Source organism: Schistosoma mansoni, chromosome 7, assembly GCF_000237925.1.
Source record: "Schistosoma mansoni strain Puerto Rico chromosome 7, complete genome".
Lineage (NCBI taxonomy): Eukaryota > Metazoa > Platyhelminthes > Trematoda > Strigeidida > Schistosomatidae > Schistosoma > Schistosoma mansoni.
The window spans coordinates 3,390,696-3,416,588 of record NC_031501.1 but is presented as its reverse complement, the minus strand read 5'-3'; the positions used below and the strand labels follow the sequence as shown (position 1 = coordinate 3,416,588).

Below are 25,893 nucleotides of genomic sequence, written 5' to 3'. Positions count from 1 at the left end.
GTAGTGTTTTTGCAGTCGAAATGACGGACTGATATGAAGTAGACCGTCATCGGAAACCTGGAAGCACTGGACGACCATTTCGGCTTAGTGAGGGACTTCTTGGCAGTAATCATCCTCGACCTCGCAGTCATGTGTAACTCCTGGAGTTTCAGTGATAAGCCGTGACCAATGAAGTTTAGTCCATATCGGATGTGAGACATTTATCCATCTCAGACAAAAGAATGAACGGTTGCTGAAGATCGTGTGATATGTTAACCATTTGATGCCGGTTCAGTGGTCTAGAGTTTAAGTGTTTTCTCTTCTAGATAATCTGTTACCAACGCGGATTATTCTAGATGGCTGGAGACAGCTGGTACAATACTTCAGGGTCTGATAGATAGAATTTATCAATAAAATCCGATCGACACTAAAGAACTTAACGAATATAGCAGTGGCCACAACTCAGTGACCAATTAATGTCAATATCTGTCCCACAAGATATCAGTTGCAATCTAAATAATGTCTCAATAGTAATGTCTCAGACTGTGAAGCAATGTGTTAGAATCACTTTGGACACATCAGACCCCACAAGATTTCAGCTACCCTTCCCTGAGATGTTCAACTACCACGAAAATTAAGTCAATTAGGGTTCCCTGATGAATATCCCTAAACACGTAACATCTCAACATGGTTAACATGACTTCAAGTCATTTGAACTAGTGGCCATATTGTAACCTTATCTATAGAATTCAGTCAACAGATGTAAAGGATTAGACAAACATGACCATCGATTCCAACTTATTTATAGGGTCACTGAAATTCATTGGTTTACTTTTTCAAAACTCTATTTAATTATATTCTACTTTTTCCAAATTATTTTATATGAACAGTACGAAGTCTCTGTTTTACCTAAAAAATAATTTTTTGATTTTTTATTTAGCTGGAGAAGCACCTTATACATCGCTAGCTAAAATGCCTACATTAACTGGAATGGATTCATTGGATCCGGCTACAGCTGCACATATTACAGCTCATGCACAAGCACAACCATCTGGACCATCTGAAGTAATGTCTGGTAGTTTACAAGGGAAAGTAAGTCATTTTTTATGAATAGATTACTATTTCATGAAAATAAAGTCTATTCATAGATATTTTTTTTTACTGATATTAATCTTGTCGTCACTAGTGACTAGCTTCAAAATTCTACTCCTGTAGTGCTAGAGAGGACCGGTGACCAGTGAAGTCAAAACATGTCGGGTGTGAGGGAGTTATCCATTACAGACAACAGATGATGTTCGCTCAATATTGTGAATTGATTGAAGTCAAACATGCAAATCATCGTATGCCAGCTCAGTGGCCAAGAAGTTTGGCGCTTGTACGTGAGAATGAAGGTCCTGGGTCTGGTTCTCGGTGGTGGGTTCGTGGATGCGCATTCCTGAAGAGTCCGACACTAAGACGAAACGGCCGTCCAGTATTTCCGGATTATCAATGGTGATCTAGCTAAGATCAGTACATGCTTTAGACTATGGGAAAATTTTGTTTGTTTAGTTTAATTTTCGATTTTCATCACAGACTATCAGAATAAAAAACATTTCGTAACACTTAAGGGCACACTAAACATCTTATTCGGTCTTGCTTGGAATTATACTTATCTTTACGGCAATGTGGTACCTTGCTGGAAGTCAACTTTATGACTTTTAAACCTGTTGGCAACAACATGATGCCTTTAGATAACTGAGTTGAATGAATACTACTGTTTGTATATTTATAACTTGACTAAGTGAGTACTTTATACAGTAATAATCATTCAGTTTATCGTTGATATTTTTGTGACAATTTTAACTTGGTTAAAGTTCACTAGTCACTACTTTCCACTGCAATTTCAGGAATCCATCTTAAAACCAGTTATTATTGGACATATTTATTATTGTTATTACTATTGTTGAGGTAAACAAAAGTGATTTTTGAGATTGATGAATCTAAAGTTACTTCTCACAACTTATTGATCTGATGTAATCGATTTGTGGGTGGGATTAATAGGTCCTTGGTTCATCCCAGCTATAGCAAAGTACCTTTCTAGTTCTGTTACGTTGTTCATATTTTTTTTTAGTTTAGCTGTTGTCAGTTGATATTATAAACCAACCTCAGTGATATGTTGTACATTCTACATTTGAGACGGATAAATATTTGAATTGTTCGCTGTAATTTCATGCGCTTCCTCCTCACAAGAGGTTCGCTTACCGAATTTGAATGCTCAAACGAGGACTAACAAAATGAAAAATCTTCTGACCGTTCTAAGCAACAATAGGAGAATGTTTGGGATGCTTTTCCCTATCTCTAAATGCAAAGTGTTGTTTCACGACTGATCTACGACAACGTTTAAACTACTGATAAGAAATAAAGCAGTTGAGCTCATTAACTACTTCATTTATCCTGGAAGTTTCATCAGATTTGATGTGTTAGCAAGAATTAAAAAGCTTGGTTAGTGTAAGAAACTTTTTTTACTTGTAGTAAAGGAGAAATGCCCGTTTACCAAACAAATCGAGAGTATACTACTCAGCAATTTACTCTGTATTACTTTATAGCTGTGAAATATGATCTGTAATGGTATTTATACCTTTACTTCATACATTAAATGAATCCACACTAAAAGATAGAATAATGTTGATTGTCTTTAATGTAATATTAAACCCATTCAGATCAAGTAAATGGAACTTACTAATTGATCTTATTAATAACTATTGTACATTTAATCAATCACTTATATCTTGCGATTATTTTAGCTAATGAGATTTGTAAAATAATATTTGTGTAAGTAGATTATATACACTGTTGGGCTTATTCAATTCATATATTCATAGATTATTATAAAATGGAGTGTTCAATGCTTCAAGGTTCTCATTAGTTGTCTAACTTAAATTAATTCATGATTTCAATAAAGCTCAACAAATCTCCAAAATCCTCATACTGTTAATAACTACATGTTATCTGAAGGGGTTTTGTGAAGATTTAGTATTTTCATAGTTCAATGCAGCTAGTCAATTGAAGCTAGACCATCAAGGAAAACCTCGTAGCACTGGACGGCCGTTTCGTCCTACTGCGGTACTCTTCAGCAGTGCGCATCCACGACCTCGCCTCTCGAGATTCGAACCCAGAACCTACCAGTCTCGCGCCAGAGCACTTAACCGATAGACCACTGAGCCGGCATTCAATGGTGTTTATGTCTAACTTCAACCGATCTACGAAATTGAGCGACCGTTCACCAATTGTCTTCAGTGAGTTCCTATCTCACAACTGACGTGGTTTGAACTCCACTGGTCACTGCTTCTCACTAGAACTCCAAGAAGTACCTCTTGAACTTAGTCACTAGTGAGCATATGATTATAATCACTCACTGAAGAATTGGTCACAGTAGTGCAGATCCATTCACTCTTCTTCGTCCTTCTAGATCCTGAGTTTAAAGTCACCTTATGCACTTTTACTCTGGAAATTTATTCTTTTTTCTGTCTTTGTCTAATCTTTCCTATTATTGACATTAATAATACCGTTACTACTAATCTGGAATTTTTTTGATGATTTCATCTCTTTGTGCTAATATCGTCTGGCGGACTGAATTGATCCAACATATGTACCAGGTTCTACGTCGTTTATGACTGAGCAATTATAATAAATAATAAATTTAAATTCCTACAGTTTTCAGCTACTTTCTTCTGTGTACTATGCAACTTCATAATGTTCCGATTCCTTTCTACTATCCTCTATAAAGTATATTATGATTATTAATGCCATAGGATATTTTACAATCGTCTCTCTCTGTTTATTTTTCTCGTTAATTAGCTTTTTTCAAGATAGACCAAAGAATATTTATTACTAATACTAGTAGTACCACTACTGATACTACTATTGTGGCTTGGACCATTACTTGTATTGATTTACTAAATGGGAACATTTTCAATATTCTGTCTATCCATACATCTATTTATCTATCTATCTATCTATCTATACATGCATACATACATAAGCATATCTTGCTTCAACAAGATAGTTACTTGCCCAAATCGTTTTCTTTTGGTAACCTTGTCATAATAGTAATAACACTAAGCTTAATTCTTCTCATATGTATATATATATACGTATATATACCCGTTTGACAGACAATCCTAGTACACTCAAGTTATTTTTAATTTATTATTGTCTTTATTGTTTGCCCACTACTTATTTTTCTCGTTAAATTTTTCTAAGTGCGTCATTAGTACTTTTTAGGTGCGGTTGTTATTAGCCTTTTCTCCCTCTCTCTCTCTCTCATTAATAATCATAAGTATTCCTTCTCTCCCTAATTCACCTATCATCGTTAAAAATGTACATAACAAGGTGATTTTGTTTACAGTTTTCATTAAGTACACAGGTTTATGCACTCATTTTCGAGCCATAGTATATACATGTATACACATAAATATATATGGTGTTATGAATATATGTGTAAATAATTGGTGGTTACTGTCATCATTTGGCTGATCTGAACTAAATTATGTGATACAGAGGTTGAAATCCGTCTACTGCTGTCTGTGCAAACTATCTTAATATAACTACCTTGTCATAAGTTTTATCGAACAAATGAATTGTGATTAGCAGTGGAATCAGGAGAATGTTTTGTACTATTTGTGATTAACCGCTCGAGTGTATCCATTTAGATGTTAATATTACATTGTAGATATATGCAAATGATAAGTCCCGAATAGAACGAAACACATCCTACACTACACTGCTTACCACAATCCATTTACTTTATAAACCACCGGTCCATTGAATTTTAGTTTATTCTTTATCACAGAGTAATAACAAATCGTTCTAGCATATTTCGCTTTATTTTCCAAGCTCAACGGATGTTTCTTAGTATAAAAAAGATGATTTATGTGGTTTAAGCAACTTGATTTGTCAGTTCCAAACTCTGTTCGGTCTATTTCAGTTTAAGCGACTGGGTATTATCAGTCCCACCGTGAAATACGTATTAAAATTGTATTGGCAAAATTAACATGATAAATTTATAACTATTTAACTCAGTTCCTGTTTCTTTCATTTGTAATAAAAAGACAACTGTCTCACACTCAACATGGTTTAACTCTGATGCTTATGACTTCTCACTAAAATTCCAGGAGTTGTATCTTGAACTTAGTCACTAGTCAGCATAGAATTACTATAAGTATGAGGATTTTGTGGAGATCGTCAAGATTTTATAGTTGAAAATCACAAACTGATCTGAACTAAACCAACATTGAAAATAACTGTTCAGTGTTGTTGTTTTTCAATAGTGAGCGAGTGCGGGATCGTGGATGCGCACTGTTAAGTAGTCCCATAATAGGACGAAACGGCCGTCCAGTGCTTCCAGGTTTCCGATGGTGGTCTGGCTTCAATTGATTCATGATTTCAACAGTGAAAATACTAAATTCTCCACAAAACCCCCTCCGATCAATAGTGATCTATCAAAGATTAGCTCATGATTTAAATTATAAAAATTTTTGTAATCTGTATAAAACCTATTCTAACTTTGTATGTTTGTAAACCTGATTAAGAGTTTTGAAGATAATACTTAAATCAGTATCAACTTACTGAAGAAGTGGTTTACACTGAGTCACGAAACGCCAGAAACTTGGAAAAACCCAAATTTTTCTACTCTTTGGGACATTACAAATCTATTATTGTTATTTATAGTTTAGTGATATGTTCAAAAATCTAAAGTAAATTAACGTAATTGATTCACTATTCCTCGTAATTGTTCGACTTACATATACTCTACTGATAAATTGATATCAGTAATTGTTTTATTAAATTTAAGATGAATAAATCATGTTTTCATAATGGAACATTAATTTTATATGTTTAAAGAAAGATGTTTGACTTGATTGTTCTCGATGTTAATCAAATAATAGACACATATAGATTTTATTTTCATCGGTTATTTATGGAGAGATCTGTGAACGGTTGTCAGTCTGTTAGAAGTACCTACTTAGATTCTGGTCATGAGCTAACTCGGCTTTATCTGTGTCTGCGTCTGAATGGGCGGAATCGGTTCGAATAGGTACGGAAGTATTAAAATGACCATCATTCTGATTCACTGTAAAGAAGTCCTCAGTCTTTTGAAGAAACAGTGGTGGAGGCAATCAGATCATCAAAGTTGTCCAAGGAGGTGAATCTCAATAACTTTATCCAAACCAATTTACTGATTAAAGAAAGCATTAATGAGTGGAAGCAGCTTAGACACTAATAATAATATATTTGCATGCACATACATATACTTTTGCCTAAATGCAAAGCTTCTAACATACCAATGTCTTGTTATACCGGAAGATACACAAGATGAAAGATGCAAATGTGAGGTAGATTGTTCGTATCTGATAGAATAACAATTTCTAATAGTTTGCAAAATTTCAAATATCTGTCCTATACCATATTCATTATCACATCAAAAGATTCACTACATACCTTGGTAAATTCTTTCAACAATCTTCGAAATACAGTAAAGAATTTCTTTTCAACACCACTGGAATGAATTATGGGCATCAGTAAAGGGTAACAGGTAATATTGAAAAAAATTTAAATAAAAATAGATGTCGAATAGAATCAAAACATGTAGCTTCTCTAAGTAACAATTCAGAAGAATTACTCTCTCCGATATTAGTAGAAAATGAGAATTCCAAGAAAGATCAGAGAAAAAAAATCCTCATCAGGGTAAATGACATTTGGTATAACGTATCCTCACAGACTCGTTATGAACGCTAGCAACCAAAATTTTAAGTATATATATATATATCGAGAGTCAAAGTATTCATTGTAATTCAACGCTTCGATATACGTCTCGGCCTTACAATGATCTCTTTTAACTGCCAATTATCATCACCACTATGATATTTTATATTTCCTTTCAGTACGATTTACATTTCTTGAAAAAAATTGCGCCTGGATCAGAAACTTCCAATATACTTGTCGGTGAAACAACATTTTTAACAACACAAATCACTGTATTCATTCGTTTAAAAGAGGCTGTTTTACTTGGTGATCTTACTGAAGTACCAGTACCGACAAGATTTCTATTTATACATTTGGGTACTATAGGTAATGCAGCTAAATATCGTGAAATTGGTCGTTCCATGGGTGTACTTATGTCCGATGAAGTAATGTTGTATTTTTTTCCCCTGTATATTGGTAATGTTTCAAATTTTATATATGATGAATTTATGGAAAAAATTGTTTCGTAAAATGAGTTTAAAACATAAATATACCATTGTAAAGCCACTGACCTATACATAGATAATGTTTCATAGTATTCGCTTTGTGACATAAATGGACTTGAAGCTAATCAAGCTTTTAACAGTCGAATTACACTAATCGTTATCTGAACAATATCGTGTTCATTGTATAACCTGAAGGTGTTCATTTCAAATATAACATTGACCCATTGTTAGGGGTCTCAAAAAAGTAGGCTAATACAATTGTCGTGCGTTTTAAAGTTTTAAAAATGATTCGTCTTTCATGGTCACTAAAGTGACTGGAAAAAACTCTGCGTTATCCCATATCCCCATGCCTAAATTAGGATCAAATTTACTAGGTAAATTTCAAAAGAGATTGGAATAATATTGTAACGAGGAAAATGAGCGCGATTAAATATTGAGAAGAGAGTTCCCAAAGACACGAACATAAAGAAAAAATGCATCTGGATCATTGTGAATGATTCTAAGGTATGTCATCGGACATCAAATCTATCCCAACCAGGTAGTAGTCTTCCTTTAATTTTGAACTAATTCTGAAAATAAACTAACAAATCACTGAGGTTACTTTCTTAGGTTTAAGAAGTGAATGTTAAAGTATTGATTCATAAAATAATGATAGCTGAAAAATAATATGGTCTTAGTACATTGATTAATACTTTACTAACAATTGGTGGTACATTTTTCGAGCTGATCGAAAATCTATTGACTGAAGTGGGATCTTAGCTAACCAATTCAAGTAACTTGATATTGTATGCACTAGGTTTTAATATTAGACGCCCGGAGATAATCGGGAAGAAAAACATGTATTGACTCCTATCTTCGGTTAGTTGGCACCTTTCAACCAAGTGTATCAGGAATTCTGAGGGAACAAATTAAACTTATGTGTTAGTAACACATAATCAGTTACTGTTCACTAAAGTAAATGAAAAGTCCATTTTGTTGATTTGCGACGCTGGTTCGACCAATCATGGACTAAATTTTCAGCATCACGATAATCGTTTATGCGTTTTCATAGGAGAAAATCGTTCTTGAAACATATCTGACTATTCGTTCAAGTTATAATGACTTAAAGATACTACTGAATACAAAGATAAGTAGTATTCATCTACTAGAAAATCTCTTGTTCTAATCCACAGAAAAGTTAGTGATTATTTTATTGTACATACCGTTTGAAAAGATTAATAACACCATATTTTCCATTTTCTCTGATTTTAAAAACTATCTTCTTTTAGGTATTTCATGATGTTGCTTACAAGGCTCGATCTAGAACAGATTTATTAGCCGGCTTAGATGAATTCTTGAGCGCTGCAACTGTCTTACCACCTGGTGAGTGGGATCCATCAATTCGTATCGAACCGCCAGCATCAGTTCCATCACAAGTAAGCTAGTTCTTTGTTTATTTATCATTTTTTATTTATTCGGTATTTTCTAATAATATGGTTTTTCTAACTAGAAATTGATTTTCAACAGAGAATATGACACAGTTTTTTATTGATGAAAGGTACAATTGTGGTGAACAAGAACACGAGTGGGGACAGTCGAATGTATTTAGGCACAAATTGCAGAATACCTCAGTAAGATATGAGAACCATTTAGTAAATAGTTAATTTGCAAACTACCGGTCAATTGTCTCAATCTCGACCGTTCCTTCTGCAAATATCAGTCCATTGTCTCCGAATATTATTGTTCACTCATTTTCGTACCAATTGCGTTTCGTTCCCGTCCTTTCGTTATCGATCTTCTACTAAATTACATTCAATGCCCGACTATCGTTATATACTACTTATGTGGATATAAGTAACCCACACCACACTATCACATCAGAGTACAGTGAGAAAAGAAGTTGAAAAAGTAAGAATTAAGTGAGTCCGAACAAAAACGGCTAATATAGTCATGAACTAAACGTGTAATCCAAAAAGTACCAGTGATACCACGTTTTGTCCTTTATGAGAGTAGTCATCTGGGTGTACGTACAACTCAGTTTTAATATAGACACTGACAGTGGATCCTAGTACTTTTCGCTGCAAACATCCAACATGTTATCCACTGAGTTAATGAGTCCATATATCCACTAACTTATCAATCAAATACGAAGATATGAATAAGGACTCGTAATCTCCTGTAATTCGTATCCGATTGATAAGTCTGAAATAAGCTGAAACTTACATTGTAGTTTTTACTGCTAACCACATATTTAATATACCATATACTAAAAAACGCTGTTTAAAACTTTAGAAATTACTTAAAAATTATTAACAATGAATCCATGGACATTATTACGACCAATTACAAATCGTTTTAATTAAGACTTCAGGCAGAAAGTTCATAAGTCTTCAGTCTTTACTTAAAATTGATTATAGTTAGAAATACTAACTAGTTCATGCCAACTCAGTTGTATAAGGATAAAGCACACTTCGTGGGATGGTTGATAAAAACCTATAAATGTTAGTCGTCATTCCAATATCATTCATCTTACATGAAACTAATCGATTAAATATACATTTTTTGTATATTTTCATAATCGATAAGGGTTACATGATTTCACAAACTGATTACTTTACTTTTAATACTCATTTATATATTAATTAAATAATCTAACCCATTTACCAATGATCAATCGATTGATTGATTTTCTGGATTAATTTCTAATCTACTCAAGAGATTATTGTTTACAAAAAAAGTATTTATAAATTTGTAAACTCCACAAATTGTACATATTGGCCAATACTCCCTCTTACCCCATTCGCAAAAGAAAATCTAACGGATATCATCAGAATAACAACTATCTAGGCAAAATTAGAAAATATTTTCATCAGAATAAAAGGACTTAACACGCATGACATTGATCACCACCCAGTGATCAATCAATTGTGATTACATCTCAGCCCTACAGGAGGTCGGTCGCGGTCCGAATAGTTCAGTGGTAACGTCTCTGACTGTGAATCTGGGTGACACAGGATCGAATACGTTAGGGAGCACCAGTTCCCTCAAGATTACAGGTACACCTTGCTGATGAGTGCCAAGTAGCACGAAACCCGGGTCCAGGGTTTCCTATTGACCACCTCCAACCACCATCTTATCCCAACATAGTGCACGCAGTGTCGAGCCACCTAGACTAGTGGCCACATTGCGACTTGGTCGATAGCATTTGATCAGCACTCAGAGGGACTTGACACGCATGACATTGATCACCACTCAGTGATCAATCAATTGTGAATAAAATACATCATACACATTTCTGAAGTCGATTAAAGTTAACTCTGGAAATTCAGTAAATCACTTCAAAAAACCAACATAAAACTAAGGGGAACTTATAGTAGTAAAGAAAAAAAAAGGAAAGAATAAATTATACTCCACTTTGACGACATTGACGCTTCATTAAACATACATACTTTATGTATGCATACACGTATAAACCAACATATTTTAAATTTATGTTTTTAAGAGGGAAAAATTTTTTAGGCAAACTATTTTATTGTATAGTGTGATATCATAAGATTTCATTTAGGCTCATCGATTTATATATTTTTGTATTTTGTCTTCCCTTACCATTCCCCATCATATTTGATTCACTCACACACACACACACACACTCTATCTCTTTTTTTTCTCTAACCTTCTTTAAGTCGATACATGTACCATATGTATTGGTCTTTTGCCAATTTTATCCCGTTGTTTATCACAATTGAAATAGTTTATAGTTATTTCTATCATTTATCTACCCTATTCTGTATGTTATCGTCTATATTTATATATATATATATATATTTATAGACTGTGACATTTTACTAACTGACATAGAAGATATTAACACTTCTATTGATCGACTAATTTTTTGTCTAATAACTATTTCATTGATATATTCTTTAAATCTTTTATCCCCCATCTATCAATATATGATCGGTATATTTTTGTTTTCGGGTTTGGTTCATATTGTATTCATACACACACACACACAATTTTTTGCGTTCTAATAATTAGTTGTGGGATACTGGGATTAAAAACATAAACTTCAACGAATGGATCTGTTTTGATTATCAGAAGGGGTTTTGTAGAGATTTCAGTATTTTCATAGTTGAAAGTGTGAGTCAATTGAAGCTAGGCCATCAAGAAAAACCTCGAGGCACTGGACGGCCAACTCGCCCTATTGTGGGACTCCTCAGTGTTAGTATGCATCCACGACCTCGATTTGCGAGATTCGAACCCAGGACCTACCAGTCTCGCACCAGAGCACTTAACCGATAGACCACTGAGCCGGCATCCGATAGTGTTTATGTCTAAATCCAACCAATCCACGAAGTTGAGCGACCTGTTTTTCTGTTTTCAACGAATTTATTATCAAGCTATACAATATTATAAATTATTTCATTATGATAATTAAAAGTAATAAGTAATATCAGAGATAGTTACGAATAAAATCATGGGGATATGAGAAATAATTTGAAAGAAAGGTGGATATTTTTTACATGCATACAATTTTTTATTGTTACTGTTTACATTGCGTAATCAAGTATGATAATCTTTCTATTACATCATGTTTACAGCTTGATTCATTGAAAAGAGATTCCTTCGTTGAAGTTCATATTTGTAAAGGTTAAATGGGAATTCTGTGTATATATTGTGATTATTGTGCTTATTATGTATCTAAGTATTGAAAGCTGATTATCACAAGTACTTATTTTAGACTGTCCTGGATATTTCTGACTAATTGTTATTCATCAACTAAGCAGAGTGATGTAATTAGTGAATGGATCTTTTTCTGATAATACACACAGCCTAATCTATATTGAATTCTTTTTTTATTGAAATAGGAATTAGTTCCTAGGATTCTCATGAAATGTTAAATGTTGTTTGATAAAAACAATGCATGAAAGAAAGCAACTTTTTCTTAAAAAAATTGTCTTGAGTCTTGTTGCGTATGGAAACTACTAGGGTGATTCAAGATCAGGACAACTCTTGAATTTTTCTGTTCAAGAAAAAAATTGAACTGCTTCAGCTTATTTATAATTTCCAATCATCAATTCACTGTTTGTATGATAGTTAATATACTAATTTAAGAGAAAGGGTTTATACTCTATCTTCTAGCAAAATATTGGCTAAGCAAACATGAAACAACCAGGAAGCTGAATAAATTGTCTTTTGAGAATTTTCATGAATATTTTAATCAACCGAAATGGAGTTGAGACCAACTAATGGTATTTCTATGAATCGACAGTATCTTTTATTCGGTTTAAATAGTCTAAAATGAGTGTTTTAACAATCTCATCTTATCAATTTACTGGATGTACTAAACTGTCCAAGTCATCCTGTAACCTTCCATAATATCGATTTCTGCTCAAAAACTAATAATCGATTTCCCAGTCAGAATACTATAGTCATTATAATCTCTAGTTACTGCATTGCATAAAATTAAGGAGTAAATAGTCCTTCAAAGGTTAAAGATAAGCTGATTTCAAGGGATTCTCATACTAGAGTAAAAGAACTGTTAATTTTTTTAGAAAAAACCTATTCTTAGTTTCTCATATTTTTTTAGCTTAAGTCGATTCTTAATGTTAAACTATAAATTGAAGTGTTTTCACAAATATTTTAATGCTAAGTTATTTCATCTATTTAATTTTCAACAGTTGAATTCATGAGTTGATCTAAGCTAGACCATCATTGAAAACCTGTAAGCACTTGATGACTATTTTGTACTAGTATAGGACTACTCAGCAGTGCTCGCCCAAGATCCTGCGCGCGGGAATCGAACTCAGAACCTTCGGTTTCGTACGTGAACGCCTAACCTTTCGACACTGATATTTATATAACCCTTTTCTACTCATTTCGTGCTTCATTTTACACTTTCTTATTTAACATGTTAATTAATTCAGAATGTAGTAAGAAATAAAAACGAACCGAATTTTCATGTTGTATCCCTAGTTGTCAATAAATAGATCAATTAACTCATCTATGCTAAATCTCTCGATGAGATTATTTCGTTTACTTAAATTGTGGCTAGTAAGGGAATCCAGGATGTATCCATCCCATTGCACAAACCAATGTTTGTATATATTCATTTGGTAAGTGGATAACCTAATAGCGTTCGAAATAAAAGGTACTTGATTCGAGTCCTGATGTGAACATCAACACTTCATTGAAAGTACATGAAATCGATGAGTTCCAACTAGGAATAAATATTGTTAATGATATAACGTTTAATAGTGACATGTGATTTAAAAAAACTTGAACGTTTTGGCTTCGATTTAGTGTCTTAAGAAGGTTTGACACTTTTAAGTTCAAAAGTACAAAGAAATACTTATCCTATACTCGCTTTATACTGTCACCTCAGCTGAACATACAAAGAAAAATCTCTTTATAAAACTCTTTTACAAATTAAACAATGTCCTTAATAAAATATAATAATAATAATAGTTATTATTAAGGATTATTAATTTCCCGTTTGTTATTATTGTTAATATTCACGATTTATAATTGTTTGAGAAATTATAAACCTTACCTACTATCTTTCATACCCAATTGAATAAATTACTGGCTAATTTGAACTCAGTAACTCACTGAAGAAATAAATAACACGTAAAGTGTTTGAAGCTAAGTAAGTAAGTTCAAATCTCATTAGACTAAAGATCAATATTGGAATACAAATACATCCAGTTGACATTATCCAAGTTAGGACAAACTCATGTCTTACACTATACTGTGCATACTGATTATACTAAGATATGATAACATATTTTACTGATTAAGTTGATATACAAACAAATCATTAAATTTCTATGAAAACCTTACACATGTACTACACATTAGTTGAAGTTAGATATTAACACCATTGGATGCTTGCTTATTGGTTTAGAGGTTAAGCGTCCGTGTGAGACCGATAAGTCCTAGGTTTGAATCCCGAGGGTGGGATTGTGGATGCGCACTGCTGAGGGGTCCCATACTAGGTCGAAACGGCTGTCTAGTGCTTCTAGGTTTTCTATTGTGATCTTGCTTTAATTGACTCATGAATTCAACTATAAAACTACTAAAATCTCCACAAAATCCCCCTTCTGACATTTGTATTTGTTCAAAGGTGGATTTCTTATATTTTCAACTTTTACTTCCTATGAAATAGAAAATAACAAAAACACGGTCTTTTCTTTCTCCGCGAAAGGAAGAAAGATAAAGAGGTGGATAGAATAAGAAAACAATAAACGAGAAAATAGATTGATCTATACACAGTATTTAAAGTATAAAATGACATTGAAACAACTCATCCTGATCATCATAATAAAGGTCATAAATTGTATACTAATCAATGTTCGTTTTTCTTCACTTCACTATGATATACAATCATTAAGTGTGAAATGATTCACATACATAATAGTGTTCAATTATTATATGAATGTAACAGGAAATTGTTTATCCCTTGATCATGTTTTGGTAACTTGATAGTTGATATGTATATTATGTACGAGAGAAAACACAATGTCATTTGTATCACTTGGGATAAATGTTTTGAGACCTATAAATTGTTACCTTTTATTGATTCATTGATAACTGATTGACCATTGAGTAGTAGTAGCCAATGTCATGTTTGTTTAATCCTGCCTAGTACATATTGAATTCTGTTAATCAATTCACAATGTAACCTCTATTAATCTAAGTGACTGAACATTGCAAGCACTATCCTGGAATGTTAAGTGATTGTAGGTAGCCCGTAGGATATCCTAGACCTAGATTTCTTCCTATTTGGAATTCATTAACAAGGTGTTTTCTGTCTACTTCCGTCAACCATTTGACATTATTGCTCTTTATACAATAAGTTTGACCTGTAGATGTTCACATCAATCAGTACTTAACTGAATACTTCAATAGAATTCACTTATTGAACAGATACAGGTATTTCTTTATGTATCTTTGAGTTATACTCTTTTGTGTGTATGTGCGGAAGAAAGAGAGAGCTAGTGAAATCATTATTTAGCTATGTAAACCAAAGTGGACGGAGAAGTAGAGTTTGAATCTGCTCGACCTACTGATGATTGAAAATCAACTTGCATTAACCACTAAACCATCACCGCACTACAGTTTTTCAGTGTGATAAATGATAAAAAAATAACCGTCACTAGTTAGGAAGTGGTTAGCTTCGGTGGCGAACTTCAAGATTTATAGTGGTTCTGGGGCGATCGCCCATCGAAGACAATGATAGATTATCTCAAAATGTTGTGGATTAGTCGAACTTAGACAATAACACCGTTGGATCAGGGTTCAGTGGTCCAGAAGTTAAACATTCACTCACCAGACTGAATGTTCTGGTTTCAATATCCACGTGCTGGATCGTGAATATGCACTATTGAGGAGTCCTATAATAGGACGAAACGAACATCAAGTGTTTTCACGTTTTCAGTGGTGGTGTAACATTAAACGGCTCATGATTTTAATGTAATAAGTAATTATTGACAGATACACAGACAATCAATGAGTAAACTTAAAGTAAAATCATTTGTTCACTCTCATATTTGGATGAAATGTAAATTGGTGTTTATTTGTCATTACTAAATAGAACTGAATACAATACTTTATAAAACGAGCATACTCTAGTTACTTGTTAAGTCTTATGTGACGGGATTGTGTAACATTTAAAGTTTCTAAGCTTCTAGTTATTCGACTGCCTTGTTTGAACTTAATTACACTTAAATCAGTTTGAGCAACCCCAAGTGGTAGGCGAAAACCGGTTGTTACACATTTTTTCACTTTTAGTTTCCAAAGTACATAACGTCAAACTTGGATTTCATAGGTTAATTAACAGGTCAGTCGGCCATATGCAATGTAAAACCACACACATATGCATCTCTTCAAGTTCTCATACAAAATTAAAACAGGGAAATAAAATGATTTCAAGGCAAATCCCAGAGTAGTAGGAATGGCAACAGTAGAAAACACTAAATGTAGAAAAGTAGAAAAGGTTTGAGGAGACTTAGTTATTCAGGTTTTAAAGTAAAACATGAGGTGAATCCATCTCATTGTCGCTAACGATTCTGAGCCATTTCACCTTAAGTCTCTAACCATTGGGTACGATGTTTGCGCGGACCCAAACCAGGTAGTCTGGACCTGCCTACATGGCTCAGTTCAATAATAAGTGTATTCATGGACTGATGCTATGTCTCGATTTCGCCGCCACCAAATTTCCTCTACTTACTCCTATAACAGACAGAATCGCCCGTCGAGGTAGGCAGTGTTGGGCATATGTAACACATGTCCCAACAACTTACGTTGATAAAGGTTTACTACCTCATTAATCTATTCGCCATATTTACTTGATACCCTATACCTAATCTCAGCGTTTCTCAACCAGTGAAGTGATAACATACACATTACCAACGAGTGACAACTAGTATGCAACCTATGTTCAGGGTTTGTTTCAGAGCTTCTTGTCTCCAACAACCCCGCATCGAAACAAAGACCGCTTAATGTTGTTTTACTTAGACTAATCTAGCCATATTGATCAGCAAAATTCGATCAATATTACAGACTAGACATATATAGTCACTATTCAGTAATTTATCGGTATATATTCGGAGATAATTGATCACTGATCTATTACCCTCTCAATACTGTCAGCATTTTCATTTTTGTCTCTTATCAGTCAGTGATTGATTGTTGGTAAATGAAATATTTGTATCTGAGAAAATTTTTTCTGTCGGGAAGAATTGATTCACTAATTAATTAACATCACTTGAGTAATTATTAGATGATGAAAAGGATTGTCTGATTATTCCAATAATAAATTCGTATAACTTTCAATCAACAGGTTAGGAGACTAAAGCCTAATTTTCTCTTATTTCAGTTTCATCAGATCATTCGAATTGTGCTAAAATCATATATGAAAATTAACATTTCATTGAGTGGTGACTAATGTTACTTTTGTCTAGTCCTTTAGTGCTGTTAGTTGAATTCAGTCGGTCATATTGCAATGAGGTCACAAATCGAAAGAGTTCCATATCGTGCACATTAAGAGTGCAGATTCACGATCCAGCACGTGGATATTGAAACCAGGACATTCAGTCTGGTGCATGAATGCTTAACCTCTAGACCACTGAACTGTGATCCAACGGTGTTATTATCTAACTTCAACTAATCTACAACTTTTTGCGACCATCTATCATTGTCTTCGATGGATAGTTGCTTCAGATCCAATAGGGTTCTGCTGACCATGGATTTTCACTAGAACCCTGGAAATTTCCTCCCAAATTATAATGTCCTCACTACTTACCAGCTTTGTAGTGGTCTATCTTTGATCGGTTCATGATTCCAATGAAATTAAATGATTTCCACCACCCCTTACTGACAATTTTCTTTATCTACTATCCAGTCAGTGTTGGAAACTATAGTGCGCTACCGTTTATTTTTATGAACTAGTTATTTTTATTATTTTTCTTGGACTAATTGTTTAACTGACTTTATCGGAGTATTGATTCAATGTATTTATTGTCTCTGTTTTCCATCATACAACCCTCTTCTTTCTCTCTCTCTTTTCATTAAAGGACAGTAGGAAAACAACAGTCAGTAATGGCCCTCAGTCAACTGTGATCCCACCTCAAATTACTACTTCTGAACCTGGTGTAGCAGTTGTTGAACAACTTCATGTTGGTGGAGATAAACTTGCTAGTCTTTGTTTAGCCGCCGTAGGTAATGCTACTCCACGTAGTCAACAAGCGGATGGGGTTATCAAACCTACTGGCCAAAGTGATTCAATACACAAGTCAAAAACTGATCTTGCACGAAGTACTGGCAGTCGTTTAGAATTGACAAATATCGAGTCTGGCGGTGGTGCCGATGACCATGGCGGTGGTGGTGGGGGTCATGGAGATGATCCAGCGTTAAATAGAACTGGTCGGTAGGTTCTTCATCACAGATGCGACCCCCTTGTATTCTCTTGACTGATCTGATCACTTGAACATAAGGTCGATCCTCTAATGGCTTGTTTACTGCATACACCTAACTGAACAATGACCCTATCTTTAACCAATAAAATAAAAATGATCAGAAATCATAACCCTTATTTTTAAAGGGAAGAAATATTATGCTGATTCGTTAGCTAAGATGTCATGGTATGAACTATAGCCGAGTGATGGCTATTCACATAAACTTTTGAGAATTATTTGGGATCAAAAGACAATACCGATAGGCTTAAGCAACCATGAGGAATTCTTAACCCACTGTTAATCGAAAAGTACCAACTATAAATGATTGATTTATGATATAGATTTAAGGTAGGATCAATTGGATTTCTACACAAAACGCATTCGATCTACATGTCCACAAATATGATGGTGGTTGGAGGTAGTCAACAGGAAACCCTTAACCTGGGTTCCGTGCTACTTGGCACTCGTCAGCAAGGTGTACCTGTAATCTTGAGGGAACTGATGCTTCCTAACGTATTCGACCCTGTGTCACCCAGATTCACAGTCAGAGACGTTACCACTGTCTACAAAGCATTCATCGATTGTAACTGATATCAAATTATGATGAAAATATGGAATCTAACTCCCTTTTCTATTCCATTGTCATTAGACAATCACTTGCTATTTTGTGATATATCCACTGTAATCTTGAAGGGGTTTGCCCATCGATTATTAACTCACCTTCATAGTTTAGTTTTGCCAATAATATCATTTGATAAATGCTTATAAGAAGTAGTCATTAAATAATAGAAATAAGCAACAACTTAAGGTAATGGTCATTCATCTCATTTCAATAGAATTATTGCCTTGAATTATCATAACGCTTAATTTTACTTCATTCACTTGAGAATAGTCTTTGTGATGATACAGATAAAGTCACATTTTGTCAATTACTCGATCAGCTATGACAATAATAATCACGTAGATCCTGTAACAATTATTGAAATATTATAATAGCAATGTTGTTAATGATAATGAGTAAATACTCAGAAATATAGTTAAATTGGATAAAACAGAAAATGATACAAGAAATACTTAAATTTAATATGTAGAGGGAAGATAAAAGGTGACTTTGTTTGGACTGTTGCAACTAATTGAAAACCATATAACTCCATGTCCCCAAACAATGATCACGGTCACTACATGTGAACTTCACTTACCAACAGAGGACAAACCAGCAGTCAATGACTTTATGGATTGATGCTATGTCTTGGTTTGATCACTCCTATCTTTCTTCCAACCTACTTCCACTTTATCAAACATCGTATTTTGAGGTGAGCGGTGGTACATTAGTCGATAAAGAATTACATACTCGTCAACCAATTTGCAATCTATGATCATTACCTCATGACTAACGTCAGGATTCCTCACTCGATCGCTTTATGATATCCCACTAATTTTTTCGAGAAATAACAAAAACTCTACAGTTTTATTATTTCACAGACCATGTTGTTTACAATCATAGAGTAATACAGAGTTAACTTTGAGCCAGTATACTCAACCTTTGACTGGCATATGGTAATCTCCCGATACCACAGGTGATGTAAATTATATATATATATATATATATATATATATATATATATATATATATATATATATATATATATATGATGAAAGTACCTAGAAAAACGAACATTATTCTTACTTACACACTTCACTTTGTCGAGTGAAACTTTAATTGATTGAAGAACCAATCAGATTTAAGATAGACAGTCTTGGATTTTGGCGCGAAATTCATTCATGAGTATGGCTAAATTGCACTTTGACATTATAATTGTTGTCAGTTCTTGATTAGAACTCTAACTCTAATTCGAAACCCTAATTTTTGATTATAAATGCCGATCCCGATTTCTCACACTAATTTGTAATCCTCTTTAGATCCCAGTAGTAGGTAAGTGAATTTTCTTTAGGGCATTTTGATTTGGTTCAAACGTCATCCATAAGTTATAGTCTCACTCTTTGGTCTATCGGTTAAGTGCTCTGGCGCGAGACTGGTAGGTCCTGGGTTCGAATCTCGCGAGTGCGGGATCGTGGATGCGCACTGCTGAGGAGTCCCATAATAGGACGAAACGGCCGTCCAGTGTTTCCAGGTTTTCCATGGTTGTCTAGCTTCAATTGACTCATGATTTCAACTATGAAAAATACTAATACATGTCTCAAATTAATTTAACAAATCATTTATCATTCAATTTATAATCCCATAGAAAAGCTCTGTATGATACTTATTTTGTTAAATATTTCCCGCTTCTCTCATCCAACTATTTCTTTCTTTCTCTCTCTCTCTCTATATATATATATATATATATTTAGCATTTTCGGTGGTCTTTGGCAAGATATTAAACGTCGTGCACCGCATTATGTCAGTGATTTCACAGATGCTATACATGTACAATGTTGTGCAAGTTTTATCTTTCTCTATTTTGCTTGTTTAACACCAATCATAACATTTGGTGGTTTATTAGCTCAAGCAACTGGGGGTTATTTAGTAAGTAATTTATTATTATTATTATTAATTTTTGCTGACAATGACTTATTCAAAGTTGATTTGATCGGATTACGTATATCTATCTACAAGCTGACACCGTATGATATGATTGTTTAAATGACAAATTAATTCAACAGTATATACACACCATGATGAATCAATTAATTAATACGTTATATCTTCCCATAATAATAATACCGAATTATTCCCTGTACACATTACTTTACTCGACTAGTGCTAAATCAAAATACACAAATGAAAAGATGAAAGTGTATTTTACAAAAATTTTTGTATTATTCCTAATCCATTCATACACTAATGGTGATTAGTTGATAGTGGAATAATCAGCGTGCTCTACCTTGATCTGGTCTCAAAGATTCATTAATCAAGGCTTTATCCTAATAAAATTTGGTCATTAACAACATAGAATTAGATAAATATGTACATTAATCAAGATTGTCCAATCATATCAATACATATAGAGAGATTAAATAATTATTACAAATGTCAGGGAAGTATAAAAACCATATCCGACGAAGACAATATGGTTCGAAAAGAAAAAAAGATGATGATTTTAAGACCTGAAATGTAATAGTGAATGCCTCTGTGCCATTGTCACTGATTCTGAAGTTTTAACCAAAGTCTCCTACTATTAATCACAATTATGGCATAGATCTCAACCAGTTAATCTGAAGCTACTGATAGGTCTTGGTTCAACATTCAATAATTTCATGAACTAATATCATATCTTGGTTTAGTCTACTTTTGCTTTCTTATGACCTACTCCTATATCCACAAACATTTTGCGTCAGGATAGCTGGTGGTTAAGAATACATAACAAATGTCCCATCCACTTCAGTCGAGGAGGATTCTCAATCTCATTAACTAATTTATCATATTTTTCTAGTACCCTAAACCTGGCCTAATTCACTCAGTGATCCCAAAACAAGCCAGTAATCCCTCTAATGGACAAGTCGTCAAATACTTGTAACCTATGAATATTTACTATATTCAAAGACCAAGTTTTACAACCATCTAGTAATACGGGACGGACAATGATTACTGACTTCTTGTTTTTCTTACTAAATGGTTTTTACAATAGAAATCATGTTGATAAGGTGAATTTACCCAAGAAAAAGTGTTTAAATACTTATCATCAAGCTACTTGGGACTAAGTATTACTTTTGCGAACATCGTTACTAACCTGATACCTTCGATGCAAAACTAAACCAAATATCTGATACAGTTATAATCATGAACAAGTTGTTAAACTTATGACAATATTAAACTCTCTAATCAGCAATTCTAAATTGAATATAAAATGATATACATAAAACTGTTAGTCTAAGTATGTGTGACATTGCCACCCCCTCCCCTCAATTACCGTATGCTTTATATTCAATATTGCTTATTTACCACGATCACACCGTACACTTCAGATCACCAATAGTAAATACTAGTAAGGAGTTAAAAGTAGGCACTTATCTATTTTTCAAGCTTAATTATTGTTTTATCTGAAGGTCGCTTTATTGATGTATACATAACACCAACTATATTTCTTTCCATCGATGTTTCTCGTTAGATTTGAACTCTACATTATCTAGTGTCATACAATCAAACAGATGTTACTACTGAGTTATTCAGTTAGTAATCTTCGATTTATCGTAATGCCAACAGACTCTGACTACTATTACTACTATAATTAATTATTAGTATTAGGATTTGTGGAGATTGTAGTATCTTCGCAGTTGAAATCACAAATTGATATAAGTTGGATCACCATTGAAAACCTGGAGGCACTGAATGGCCGTTTCGTGCTAATATAGGATTTATCAACAGTGCACATCCACAATCCAGAACGTGGGAATCGAACACAGAACCTTCAGTCTAGTATGTGAACGCCTAACCTCTTGACCACTGAGTCGTGATCCAACGATGTTAATGTCTAACTTCGATCAATCCATAATCTTGTGTAACCCTTCATCGATTGTCTGAGTAGGATAAATATCTCGCACCCGACATTTATTGTACTGATCATGACTTCTCATTGGAACTTCAGGAGTTATACCTTAAAGCTAGTCACTAGTGAGCACATGGTTATTATCAGTATGTGGGTTTGTGGAGATTCTAGTACTTAGTTGTAGCAATTAATTTATTAACACTGAGATGCTATATTTTGTTCGAATGTACAAATTTCTCAATTGTTTGTTGACTGAAAAATTTCATAATAAATCTTATATGTATACTAAATCCTTAGATTATATAACATTGGGTTCAATGTTTTCCCATTTATTAATACTGAAATAATCTATTGGGGAGGGGAATTTATTGAATTGGACTTATGGATATTATACAAATTGTTTCTAAACTGAAAATTTACATAAAATTTTTGGAATGAAAAAAGTATACGGTAACAACATCAAGAACAACAACGAGAAATTGACCAGGATAAAATAAACTAGAAAAAATATATATATAGATACGTATTGTATTGTGTAAATATATTAATAATAGTAATGATAATAAGGTATCCAGTATATATATAGAATGTAGTCAAATTCTTGATTTGGATACATCCATATACATACAATCTTCAGAATTTGTGTTAAGTCAACCTCTTCGACTTACATTAACTTGTAAAGAGTATTATAATAATGAAAATAACAATCACAATGGTGATTATTATAATTAACAACTATTATATTGGTTTGTCGGCATTTAAAGTTATTTTAAGTGAATAACAATATATATCAATGTTCAATGTTATTGATCAAAGGTCTTATCATTTCCATTATCCTATAATTAGTTATTTAGAGGGAACATAAATTCCTAAGTGTATTATCATGCATCTAAGTATTTCTTTGTATGAATTATCCCACCTTAACCGTTATTGTGGATAATATACATTTAGAATAAATTAAAATGAATCAATGAATGATCAGTGATAACATTTCATGTTATCATCCATAACGAGATGAAAAGACATAACTAATTTGTGATTAAGATAACTAATGAAATAGTGAATTATGCATTGGGACAACTCATGATGGATAAGTAAAATTTTTAGTGTAAACCCTCCATATCTTAATATTGATGCCAAGTTGTTATTATAATAGAGTTGAATCATATTTGAGAGGAAGCTGTAAATGTGTCGTGTTTCTATTAAATCTTATTAACAATAATTACGTATTGGTGTTTCTGATTGATCCTGTGGTACTTACGAATTAAGGAACCATTGAATCATTCTAATACGAATAGTTAAACTACGTAAAAATAGATAACGGCATCTAACACATGATGAATAGACAGTTAGGAGTTAACATAGAAAGAAGATGGTGTTTGAAGAAAAATTGGTATTCAAACAGGACAACTTGAAATAGTACTACTCAGTATATAAAGTAGTAACGTGAGTATGACCGTAAAGAACACAAATATTAGAGACTAACTCGGAAGGCCCAAAAAGCCTGATTTGTGGAAAAGCACCCATGATTATTGTTACTCGTAAAACTTTAGCATTATCGATAAAAACTGAGTAATCCTGTAATTACCTTAGCAGCTTCATATAAATTACGTAGTAGTATCTAGGTGTTAGCGTGTCCATCACATTCACCTGAAAATCAGAAGTATAGAGGCCATGGTAGAGTAGTCTATCTGCGTTTTTAGTGTTGTACAGGCGCAAACTAGGACGAAAAAGATTGTGTAGCACTCCTTGGTCTCCAAGGTGTAAACATACCTCACTGACAATCTTGAATAAAAAGAATCTAATTTGTAGCCATTCAAGTTATAAGTGAGTCAGTCAACCAAATGTCAACTCACAGATACATTCTAAGTGAACACTGGTGTCAGACAAAACTGCCTGTTGTTGCCTTTTCTATTTCTTCTATTTGTTGACTGGGACAAGAAAATATCCACATCTCAAGAGAAATAGAGAATACAGTGGGCACCTCGTATTTAGTTGGATGATTTAGACTTCACATATCACTTAGTCTTCCATTTATCCCATACACAGAAACGGATGCAGAATAAAGCAGCCAGTGTGGCTTATGCAGAAGTAGAATTTTACATTCACAAGGGAAAAAAACAAGAAGTAGAAACAGTGAGTACGGACCAAACTACACATAAAGGCGAAATTATGGAGGAGGTGAAAGCCTTTATCGTAGATTGATTATAGTTAGACATTAACAATGTTGGATGATGGCTTAATGGTCTAGAGAATTAGCGTTCACCCACGGGACTGAAGGTCCTGTGTTCAATTCATGCATGATGGATCGTAGATGCTCACTGCTGAGTGGTCCCATAAAAGACGAAATAGCAGTTCTTTCAGGTTTTCAGTGTTGTTCTAACATTGAAAGGTTCATGATTTCAGTAAAAATATCTGATTATTAGTAGGCTCTACTCATCTGATTGTGAATAAAATACAAGCTATTCATCTTCAGAGAAGTATACTTTCACTAATTTTGATCATCTTCTTGGTCTCCCCCTTCTTTTCCCTCTCATCGATGGCCAGATCACGACAACGATTATTTCCAAATATTTTCGTACGATTTCAAACATTAACACTTGATATTATTTATTTATTAGACATTTGGTTTTACTTAATATTTATTAACAACGATTATTTATTCTGTTTTTAGGGGACAATTGAAAGTATATTATCAGGTGCAGTTGTAGGTATCACATATTCACTATTTTCTGGACAACCGTTAACTATCATGGGTAGTACAGGACCAGTTCTAGTATTTGAAAGTATCATATTTAGATTATGCACGTGAGTATTTTTGTTGCAATTTTATTTACTATGGAATTAAAGTACAAATTTATTGCTGAATTTCCTTTAAATATGTTTCCTAAGTAGTTGAAGATAGTCAGTGGTAAACAATTCCGTATCATTAACTTACTTTTCGTACTATTTCATACCCGTTACCCAGTCATAGCTTCAATGTTGGTGGGATTGATGATTCCTGTGATATTTGAGTCTATATCAATCAGCCTCACAGCCTGAAACGTATTGCCATTTAGGCATTTACTTCATACCCTATTCATCCCTTTAAGAGCCTGGAATTCATATACATTATTGATTTGAAAACATAAGTTTCCTAATTCTTATTGGTAAACCATAATCATCCTTCAACGTAGTTTAATTAGCAGACATCTACTTCGGTTTTTCACCTTTTTGCAAACATTCATTATTCTGTGAGAAGTCATTTCAATAGTAAGAAGG

General features: G+C 33.5%; 1 protein-coding gene across 1 annotated transcript in view; it reads left to right on the top strand.

The window, feature by feature from the left end:
* The window catches only part of Smp_127940 (putative sodium bicarbonate cotransporter (nbc2, 3)), a gene marked incomplete at its 3' end in the record, with an annotated part of 101,574 nt that overhangs the window by 16,185 nt on the left and 59,496 nt on the right, over positions 1-25,893 (top strand). The window contains exons 6-11 of the mRNA XM_018798626.1: positions 920-1,071; positions 6,903-7,148; positions 8,477-8,623; positions 17,765-18,117; positions 20,498-20,672; positions 25,307-25,440. Of these exons, the coding sequence (XP_018653549.1) occupies positions 920-1,071; positions 6,903-7,148; positions 8,477-8,623; positions 17,765-18,117; positions 20,498-20,672; positions 25,307-25,440 (1,207 nt within the window). The remainder of the gene's footprint in view (positions 1-919; positions 1,072-6,902; positions 7,149-8,476; positions 8,624-17,764; positions 18,118-20,497; positions 20,673-25,306; positions 25,441-25,893) is intronic.